This window comes from Garra rufa, chromosome 11 (genome assembly GCF_049309525.1).
Source record: "Garra rufa chromosome 11, GarRuf1.0, whole genome shotgun sequence".
Classification (NCBI taxonomy): Eukaryota; Metazoa; Chordata; class Actinopteri; order Cypriniformes; family Cyprinidae; genus Garra; species Garra rufa.
Genome location: NC_133371.1, coordinates 29,928,693 through 29,939,832, shown reverse-complemented (window position 1 = coordinate 29,939,832; position 11,140 = coordinate 29,928,693). Strand labels below are relative to the sequence as shown.

Here is an 11,140-nt window from a genome sequence, read left to right as displayed (position 1 = left end):
TTAAATAGTTGTATCTCGGCCAAATATTGTCCTATTCAAACAAACAAAAAATTTGACTCTTATGATTGGTTTTGTGGTCCAGGTTCACAAATGGTTAATAGTGATATCAATATTGAACTAATATTAAAGACTAAATGAAGTTGAATTGACTTTACATGCTTTCTCATTCTAGATTACCCTCTTTTTTAATCCCATCGCTGTTAATAGGCACAGGACAGTCACCATTGCAGCATCTGATGACGTTAATATTAAAAGGATAATTATCTGTTTAAGATTAATAGAAAAATAGAGGGAAATGCACATACTTACACTTTAAATCTTCAGACTAAAGCTTTTACCCGGAGGTTTCAATGGCAGAGTATGAATCCTAAAAATAGACTCTCATTAGACACTCTTCTTTAGTGAAGCTGAATCCTCATTCTGCGTAATAGGTTGTGACACAGACTTAATGGCACCGAATAGCTATTCTGGAAGCACTTACACACTTCTGTGTAAGCTGCCTAGCACTTATTTTTAATGTGAGATTTCTACGCTCAAACTCCTCCCTCTCTCAGTGTACAGTAATGGAGCAATGAAAAATGTGTTGTCCTGGAAGAACAGGATTGCTAGATTAGTCCTTGCTTGGTCTAATGTCATTTAAGGATTAAGAGATCTCTGGGAGACAGGAAGGGCAGTCTAGTGCTTTTCGCCTTCAGAAGAGCTATACACTGACTATGACAAAAAAAAATCTAATTTGTTATTGAAAATATCTGATACTGTGGAAAAAGTTTTAAATAAATCACAAATGGCCAATTAAAGTGAGCACTACTCTACTTTTGTAAATATCTCCATCTCCACAAGCTTGTTTTCGCAATGCCATGGAAAGTTGAAGCATATTGTAGTACTATACAAAATCTTGATGTATATTTTTTAAAAGAATGCTATATGAAAGTTGAAAAGAAAATACTGTATTTAACTTTTTCTGTGCTTAAAGCTGCACTATATGAAAATTAAGTACAACAAAGTGTCCAGATATTTAATAAAAAAATATACTCAAGATCAAACAAAAACAGAGTATTAAAGTAATGTTAGACACAATAATGTTTTAAAGGCATAGTTCACCAAAAAAAAAGAAAATTCTGTCATTAATTACTCACTCTCATGTTGTTCCAAACCCATAAGACCTTTGTTTATCTTCGGAACACAAATTGTGACCCTGGACCACAAAACCAGTCTTAAGTAGCACAGGCATATTTGTAGCAATAGCCAAAAATACATTGTATGGGTCAAAATTATCGAAAATTATTTTTCTTTTATGGCAAAAATCGTTAGGATATTAAATGAAAATCATGTTCCATGAAGATATTTTGTAAATTCCCTATCATAATTATATCAAAACTTAATTTTTGATTAGTAGTATGCAATGCTCATCAGGGGTCATCAGATGCCCATTTTCCACAAGTTGATATGATTCTTAAGGATCTTAATAAGAAGTCTATAACATACTTTGGTTAAAATATCTCAATGGTAGTGGAAAAAAACACTCTTTTTACCTTGTCAAAATCAGCCCTTTTTTAGAGCGAGCTATTCTGTTGCATGTTCCTTTAAATGCTAATGAGCTCTGCTCGCACTGCCCCCTGCTGTGGGATGATGAGCAGTAATGTTTACTTTAGCTGCATTTTGCACCTGAGTCGACACAATGGTGATCAGAGTCGGACTGTTTCAGCTCGGTGAAGGCAGGTCTAAGGTAAGGAGCTCATGTCAATCAACTATCATACGAGCGGCCTTTGTCAGTGTGTCGTCACACCGACAAGAAGCTGAGATTGACCTGATTTTAAAAGGGGGATATTACTTTTAAAGATTAAAAATTACCACTGGGTGGATTTTTATCATTCTAGGGTGGTTGTGTACACAAACTGCCAACACACATTAATGCTCAAACAACAAGCTTTAAAGGAGATTTTCTCAATATTATCTCAATTAAAAAAAAAAAATTACACTTATGACTGGTTTTGTGGTCCTGGGTCACAACTGAGATATTTTTTATGAAATCTGAGAGCTTTCTAACCCTGGATAGACAGCAATGCAACTACCACATTCAAGGCCCAAAAAGGTTGTAAGAACAAAGGTCTTGGAATGAGAGTGAGTAATTAATGACAGAATTTTCATTTTTGGGTGAACTGACCCCTTTTAACTGACCCCAAATTAGATTATGGTCGACAACACCTGAATTATTTTGCCCAATTGATAACTAATTATAAGATTAACATGATATTTTGAGCTATAATGTGTCATTTGAATGTTATCTCTTTGTAAGTAATATCACTCTTTAGGGCTTTCAAGATAAACAGTTGCGACTCTTTTCTCATGACAGACCTTCAAATGTGGGTCAATCATCTGGGTCTGTGGAAACTCAGTAGCAATTCCACCTCTTTGTATTTCGATGGTTTCTCCGCTTGCTGATGCAGAAGAGCCGTTGTTCACGTCCATCTGAAAAGTAAAGGATTTCTCACTGGGACCCAGCTTGATGTGTTTTTCTGTTTTGCCAACCTCACCGGTTGAGCTCCATTGTTGGATATCTTCGTCAGTGGTCATCCACGGTATTCCCTCCGTTTGAAACTCCTCTTTGGAAATTTTCATGGTGTATCCTACTGCTGCTCCTCCGCCAATAGCCTGTTGGAGCATTGGGTGGGATGAGCTTAGTGCTGCGATGATCTGCTCTTCGGATGGATCATCTCCTTCTCCTTCCAGCAAGCCAGATTCCTCCAACGTCTGGGACATGTTAAGCTCTGCCACAATGGTCATTGTTCCGTTGTCTGTAACTTGTTCTACCTTTTTAATATCCACAGAGACGTTTTCCGGAGTCTCTCTACCTTTCGTAAAAAATGCAAGTTCTTCCTTCAGGGCTTCGGATACAGTGTCTTGGATTTGCTCTAATGCTCCTCTAAGCTGCTCTTCAGGATCTAGTGACTCTTCCCTCAGGATCTCTACTATGGACTGTTGTAGGGTGGGAGATACATGAACCTCCTCTTCAATTATGCAGTCTTGGATATTGTCTCTCAAAAACGAGTGTTCATATTCAGGTGAATCTCTGTAACTGTGACCTTCAGCACTGGGCTGTTTGGTGTTGTCTTCCTGGTAATATCTTTCATCAGACAAATCATCGACGACTCCATAATGGCTATAAGACATAAACCTTCCACCCTCCTCAGACTCTGACATGTTGTCTTCCGGAGTAGAGACGAAGTACTCTTGTGAGTCTTGGCCATGCGAGAAGTAAGGTAAGCTTTCATCTCTGGTAACTTCTTGAACTTGAACAGATCCACTGTTTCTATACTGTGAGGCTTCAGTTGAACCACTTTCATATGGTTTCTTGGTCTTAGGTTCACTCTCTAGCTCCTCAATTTGGAAGAACTTTGAGGAGGGATCAATATTTGGTTGTTTACTGCTATCATGGTGTTTCATGGTCTTAGGGTCACTCTCTAGCTCCTCAATTTGGAAAAACTTTGATGTGGGATCAATATTTGGTTGTTTAGACTTGATCTCCACAGTCTCCTCAATTTCAATTTCACCTTCTTCCTCAGACTCCACCGGTTCTTCGATTATCTCCACATTCACTGACCTATTTTCCAAACTCTCTCCTTGCAGGCCAAGACTCAGCAGGTTCTCGATCATGTTTCCTGTTGGGGTTCCTTTGATGTTCTCCAGGGTGACTTTCTTGACTCCCTTGCTGAGAAGTTCCTCCAAGGCAGAATCTTCAGAAAGGTCCACTTCCTCCTCGACTTTAGATTGTAAGACAATCTGAGTCTTGGTGGTTCCATCCTCTTGCTCTGTTTTCTCCACATGATATGTGACTTTGGAGTCAGGGGATGAGATGACCTTAGCATCTAAACCAGCTGGTTTCATGACCTGCTGAATGATTTCTTCCATATAAACTGCATCTAATACTTTTTCCTCACCTACAAACACCTTATGTTCTACATTTTCAGACTCTCTCTCATCTTTAGCTATTGATTCTTTCAGATTCTTTCTTTCTTCAACCATCATTGGTTTGGGTTTTTCTTTATCTTGTTTGGCATCCATCCCTTTTGCTTTTGGTTCAACAACTTTTTGCCTGCTTTCTTCAGTTGTGGTCTTGCTCGAACTGGCAGGAGGTGATATCACTTTCTCTGGCTTTGGTTTCTCTATTTTTGAGGCTGTAGAGCTTGGTGTACTTTCAATTCTAGAGGGCGGATGATCATATGTGCCCTTTGAAGACTGCTGTAAAGTCTCTTTTCTCATAATTCTGTGATCTGTCTCCTCTCTTTTTATCTCAACAGAAGAGACTCCAGGTTTCAGTGTACTGGAAGCAGCTGCCTTTGCTTTGGTGAAGGAAATCATGTCCCTTCTTGAAGCAGGACTTTGCTGGGCACGATTTGATACACTGATAGGCACAATCCTGGAGGGTTCATGAGAATGAAACTGACTTGATGTAGACGAAGTTCTCATGCTGGAAATAGGTTCCATATATTTAACATCATATCCTCCCGTGAAGGCTTTTTTTCTTATTTCTGGTCGACTTGCCGAATTGACAGACACTCTTGGAGTATAAGGATGGGCCGGCATTTTTATATCTACAGACATAAACAGCAGATAATAGACAAAAAATTGACAAACACATCTCTTAAATATACTAAATCAAAAAAATATTTAATGTTTGAACTGTTGAATAATTCAAACAGTAGTAATTCACAGAATTTCAGTCTTGTTAAAATAATAGTTCACTTCTAGAATAAACATTTCCTGATAATTTACATGCAAGATGTGCAGTCTTTCTTTCAATGCAGCTTCAAAGAGCTCTACACAATCCCAGCCAAGAAATAGGGGTCTTATCTAGTGAAAAGATCATTTTCTAAAAAAATTTAAGTTATATACTTTCTAACCACAAATGCTCATCTTGCAAAAGCTCGACCTTGCGCTAATATTACATAGTCATGTTGGAAAGGTCACGTACGACCTAGTATTTACTAAGTGAACATGCAAAGAAACTTGAATGTCCTTTAAAAAAGGTAAAACGATGTTGTCGTCGAGAAAATGAGAGATAGTTTTTGCGGCCAACCATTCCTCTTTGAACCAAAGTACACAGATGAAGAACTAATAATGCATGACCTTTCCAACATGATCACGTAATGTGTAAAGTCATGTATGCGCATTGCAGACCTAGTGCAAGACAAGCATTTTTGGTTAAAAAGTATATACATTTAATTTCTCGCTTTATGGAGAAAGATTCTGGAATGTTTTCCTCAAAAACCTTATTTCTTTCTGACTGAAGAAAGAAAGATATGAACATATTGGATGACATGGGGGTGAGTAAATTATCAGGACATTATTATTCAATCAGTGATCCAAACCTTTAAAAACATTATTGCATGCTGAATGACATAAGCAAATACCTATTATTCTTTCTCTTGAATGCTGATTAGACCACGTTTGAGCATGTCTTCCTTCTTCTTCCAAGAGTGCTCTGATGAACATGACAATTGCAAAGGTTAAACAGGCATATTTACGGTCAGCCTAATTACAGTAAGCAGAACATACAGTATCGTAGGCACTTCTCTTTCACCTCTTTTGAGAATGCTGACTACCTCCATGCTCTGCCATGCCCACGCAAAAGCTCAAACAACACTGAGGGCAACCAGAAAACCTACCAAGCCCATGAACTTATCCTAAGCAGAAACATAGTTAAGATTACTAGCAACACTCTTATTTCCACTAATATGTTTAATTAAACGGGTCCTAGAGCACTTTAAACCTACCTTGAAAATGCTTTAATGTGAAAAACACATTGAAGAAACAAAGCAAAGCCAACTTTGTGGAACTACAGACAGTATCCCTACGAAAGTCCCCTGTGATTCCTCTGAAAGACTGAACTAAAAATAACTGCCACAATGGACCCTGTCTGTTTTTATTACGGCTCACGATGTGCAGTTTTAAACAGACGAATGGAAAGACACTTGCTGTTTTAGTAGTATCCAAAACAATGCAACTATACAAACAAACCATCATCAGGCCAAATGGGTGGGTATTAGTTGCTCTGTTGCTGCACTGACTAAAAATACATTAACAAGGCTCATGTTGGGGGTGGTGGCTCTGTCAAACTTCACTACTCACATCTCCAAACAAACAACAGTCAAATGTGTATATTCATGGAGAAAGTTTTAAATACCCAACATGATTTAGAATAGCAGAAAAAGGGGCCATTCACACAGAATTTTTTGGCATTTACAAATGTTCTGTGAGAACGACCCCAACAATGATAAACAAACATAAGACATTTTAATAGCTTTCAAGGACCTCTGCACTAGTCCTTACAGCTGTCATGCCAGCCAAAGTCCACAAAGCAGAAATAATTTTGGTATTAATATTTAATGCTACCAAGAAAATGTGGGAGGAGACTCATTTTAAGCACATATAAACAGGTCATCCATCCCTAAACGCTTGAATATCAGACCATAGACAGTACTTAAACAAATGTGACCCTGGACCACAAAACCAGTCTTAAGTAGCATGGGTATGTTTGTAGCAATAGACAACAATACATTTTATGGGCCAAAAATCATTAGGATATTAAGTAAATATCATGTTCCATTAAGATATTTTGGAAATTTCCTACCATATACATATTAAAACTTATGTTTTGATTAGTAATATGCATAGCTAAGAACTTCATTTGGACAACTTTAAAGGCGATTTTCTTAATATTTAGATTTTTTTTTGCACCCTCAGATTCCAGATTTTCAAATAATTGTATCTCTGCCAAATATTGTCCTATCCTAACAACCATACATCAATAGAAAGCTTATTTATTCAGCTTTAAGATTATGTATATATATATATATATATATATATATATATATATATATATATATATATATATATCTTAATTTTCTTTTTTAAATTGATCCTTATGACTGGTTTTGTGGTCCTGGTTCACAAATATGAGTTTGAGGGAACTTTCGAAACAGGATGGATACATTTTAGATCTTAGTAGAATATCTCTAAAATCAATAAACGAGTGTGAATCATCAGAAAAAGAAAAGCTGATTGTGCTGAAATAAACTGTACTCGAGCCTTGTGTTGAAGGCACTCTACATGGTAATTTAGGGAGAAGCAGCGTTTAATTGATTTTGTAAGCTCTACCTGTATGCAGCCACTTCGAGAGCAAGGCCCATCTTGACCTGTAAGAGATCCTGATGGTCCTTCAGCTTCTCTGAGATGGTGCCAGACAGCATTCTGCGCTCATACTCCAGTTCTTCAATGATAGACTGTAGGACAAGAAGATAGTTAGACTGTTTACTTTTACACACACATACACAGAGGTCAATATATACAGTTGAGGTCAAAAGTTTACATGCCCCCTTTCAGAATCTGCAAAATGTTAATTATTTTACCAAAATAAGAGGTATCATACAAAATGCATGTTACTGTTTATTTAAAGTCCCTTGTTTGTCCTGAACAGTTAAACTGCCCGCTGTTCTAAAGAAAAAATCTTTCCGGTTCCACAAATTCTTTGGTTTTCCAGCATTTTTGTGTATTTGAATCCTTTCCAACAATGACTGTATGATTTTGAGATCCATCTTTTCACACTGAGGACAACTGAGGGACTCATATGCAACTATTACAGAAGGTTCACACACTCACTGATACTCCAGAAGGAAAAAACATACATTAACAGTCAAGGGGTGAAAACTTTTGAACAGAATGGAGATGTGCACATTTTTCTTATTTTGCCTAATTATCAATTTTTTTTCATTTAGTACTGTCCTTCAGAGGCTACAGAAGATAGTTGTTTCCCAGAAGACAAAATAAGTTTGGAATAAAGCATGGTTTTTCAACTGTATGTACACAAAATACATCTCATAAGGTTTAGCTTTGAAAGGTTTTATCTTTCAAACTCAGTTATAATGCCTTTTCAATAATGCAATGAGTAGTATACCATTTAAACTATAAAACCTATTTTTATCCCATCTCTCTTTCAGAAGGGTGTCCACTTGCATCATATTGACCCAACGTGTATATTTGGATGCTACTGTTTGTGTAATGCACCTGTCTGAGAGCTCTTCCAACATCCCTCGATGATACATTGTTATTTATTTAAAGAGACATGTGTTTTTAATGATCAAGGGAGTATCTGTTTTAAGTTGATCCAAGTCATAAGACAAGAGTCTTCACAGTAACAACATCATTCACAAATCAAATACACTCTAATTAAATATTCTCCTTTTACTCCAATGGCTCCACACCCTTTATTATACTCAGTGATCTCAAGTGGTGCCATAAATGTCACCTAATTTAAATATTAGCTGTGTTTCCCCTGCGTATTAGTATTACATAGCACTTTTGACTTGAATAATTGTATCACTAAATGTTCATTACAGGCCATCAACATTAGTCTGCTTGATAAGTGTGTATCTGTTATGATTTTGGAGTCTGAATATTTGGCACTCAATAGGCTAGTTGCAGTAATATGTTAAGACTGACATCCTCCACGCAGCCCATTCAATTTAGCCCACAGTGACACAACACTTTACTGATGCTTGCACTTTGCTTCAGTAGCTGCTCATTTTTCATTCTCTCTGGAGAGGGGCAATCATGGGATAAAGCATTAATGCTCAATTTTTCTAAAGCACATTAAGCTAGAAATGATAACCATGGATATTGGCGGTGCAGAAGCGCTACTCACTTGAGCTCCTAAGGGGCCCCTTGAAAGAACAGGTGTTGGGGTAATGTTCATCTACATGGAGTTGATGACTGCTTGGTTTCCAACATATGTGTTTTGTAATTTTTTACTTTATTCTTGAAAGAACTGTGAGGTGAAGTGCCCTTTGCAGAGAGTGTTTTGTCAATTCCAACCTATCACAATACTTATATAGTGATATGTACATAATCACTTATCACATATAGAGTGTTTTCACAATGCGTCACCAATTGGCCATATTAACAGCATTTAACGTAAACACTGCTACTGAACCGAATGAAACTAGCATATTTTGCTGATTATTGCTGCTGAAAGTGGTTCTTTATTGTCATGTTTTGGGCTGTACTAATCTGTCAGACTGGGAAAAAAACATTTGGAGTACTATAAACTGCCAAAATGTATAACGAATCAAGGAGAAGAGTGCAAAAAAAACCTGAGGAACAAAAGCCTTTATGGTTGGCCAAACTGAACCAGGATTTTCAGGGCAAGAATCTTAACAACAACTTATTCAGTACATTAACCATGAAATCAATGCTGCTGACTGTAAATCTTTTTGCACTACAAACCAGTGTTATTATGCTCATAATTAAGATAACACATTAACATAATATGGTAAGACACCAATTTGCAACATTAAGCAGCAAAACAACCTGTTTTGTACAGCTAAAAATAGCTGGATGCCATAAGACCTGGGGCCTCATTTATAAAACTTTCTTACGCACTGATTTGATCTTAGAGTGTTCGTACGATCAAATCCACGTCAAAGTACAGATTTATAAAAACCGTCTTTGACGTGGAAAAGTACTTATCTCCACGTCAGATTCCAGCTTGGCGTACGACCGTTTCCTTGTGGTAATGCCTGGTATTGCAGATAGTTCAGCCTCACTATAATTTGATTTCTTGCGCTCCTTTTTACTTGCCATTGTCACAGAGTTTTTGCTTTAGGAATGAGCTCATTTTATATGTTAATTAATTAAGCAGGGGCGTTTCGACGGCGGAACATTCAGCTGCACACAATTCCACGATCATTTGTGATTTATAACCGAATGACTGGCGTACGCATGGATTTCGTGGTACGTTCGTTTCTCTGAATCGCTCTTACGATCAAATCAGAAAAGTTCTTAGATAAAATCTAGGATGGTTTCTACGCAAGTCTTTATAAATGAGGCCCCTGAAGTCAGACCCATAAAATGTATAAATGACCACACCCACTCATACTGGAAGAAAAAGGTGGATATTTAAATAATTACTTTTTAGCTAGTTAATTCAATCAAACATTTATAACAGGTATCATCAACAGAAATATGGGATTTGTGGCTCTAATGTTGAAAAAAGTCAGGATTGCACAGTGGGTGGGGCGCTCTTTTTGGAGGAGCATTGAACATTCTTACGCAATCCCTGTTACTTACCAAAGGATGCCAGGAAATCTGTGGCAATGTGCTTTTTATTAATAGAGGACCTTGTGTTTGGCTTTGACACCCACCTGATACCTGCAGATTTCATCTCTGAAATTGTCTTGCATGTTCATGAGCTGCTCCTCGAGGTTTAACTGCACTTGTGTTTGTTTCTCAATTTCGTCACGCAGCCTTTTGAACTGTGAAGCGTATTCCCGCTTTTCCCTCTGAATGTCCTCCAGCCTCGCTTGGTCTGCTTTTATCGACTCTTCAATTTCCTCTACCTTAAAGCGGTACATGTCCAAAGTCCCGTGCCAGCTTTCAGTAAAGTTAGCCGCGTACTCTTGCACCTCTTCCATCGTAACCGCGGGAGGTGCGTGATACGTTTGAGTCACAACGCGTACACTTCGGGAGTGCACCTGGTCCCTCAGGTGGGAGACTTCCTTTCTGTGGGCATCTTCCAAAAACTTATATTCGTTTTCGAGCTCAAAGAGGCGATCTTCCAAATCACTGTTGGTCTTAAGAGCTTTATGGAGCTGTCTCTCACAGCCTTTCAGCTCCGTGTCGATGCCTTTGCTCACCGAAGACTCCTCTGAACGCATCGTTTGAAGCATCTGAAGTTCATTGCGCAGCTTCTGTCGCTCCATCTCGGCTCTGTTTTTCTCGAAAGACAAACGCTCCACCAGTCTCCTCATTTCCCGTAGCTCGGCCATGTGTTTGTTTTCCCATTCTCCAGACCTGTTTTTTCTTACTGAATTTATTTCGCTTATCAAGCTGGTGTTTTCTTGTTCCAACTGTTTTGCGCGCATTAGGTACTGGCTGAGTCTTTGGTTGAGCTCCTGCAGTTGGAGCTTCTCGCTCTCAAACGGTTCCCTCATTCGAAACATTTTTTCTTTGTAATTGTGTAAATCTAATAGCTTAAATGTGCTAAGCTTATCAGTTATTTCGTTGTCATCCGTTTTCTGCGTCGGTGAGAAGCGCAGGGCGGAGGCAGAGTCGAACAAGTGCGGAGGATTTGAGCTGATCCCAT

General features: G+C 38.1%; 1 protein-coding gene across 1 annotated transcript; it reads right to left on the bottom strand.

Annotated features, from left to right (window-relative positions):
• Nucleotides 1-931: 931 nt before the first annotated feature.
• synm (synemin, intermediate filament protein) lies at nt 932-11,099 on the bottom strand. The gene is made up of 4 exons (XM_073850325.1): nt 10,200-11,099; nt 7,159-7,283; nt 5,412-5,482; nt 932-4,592 (listed from the first exon to the last, which is right to left on the bottom strand). Exons 1-4 carry the CDS (start codon nt 10,995-10,997, stop codon nt 2,302-2,304), a joined length of 3,285 nt encoding a protein of 1,094 aa, XP_073706426.1. The 5' UTR covers nt 10,998-11,099; the 3' UTR covers nt 932-2,301.
• Between the last annotated feature and the right edge of the window lie 41 nt (nt 11,100-11,140).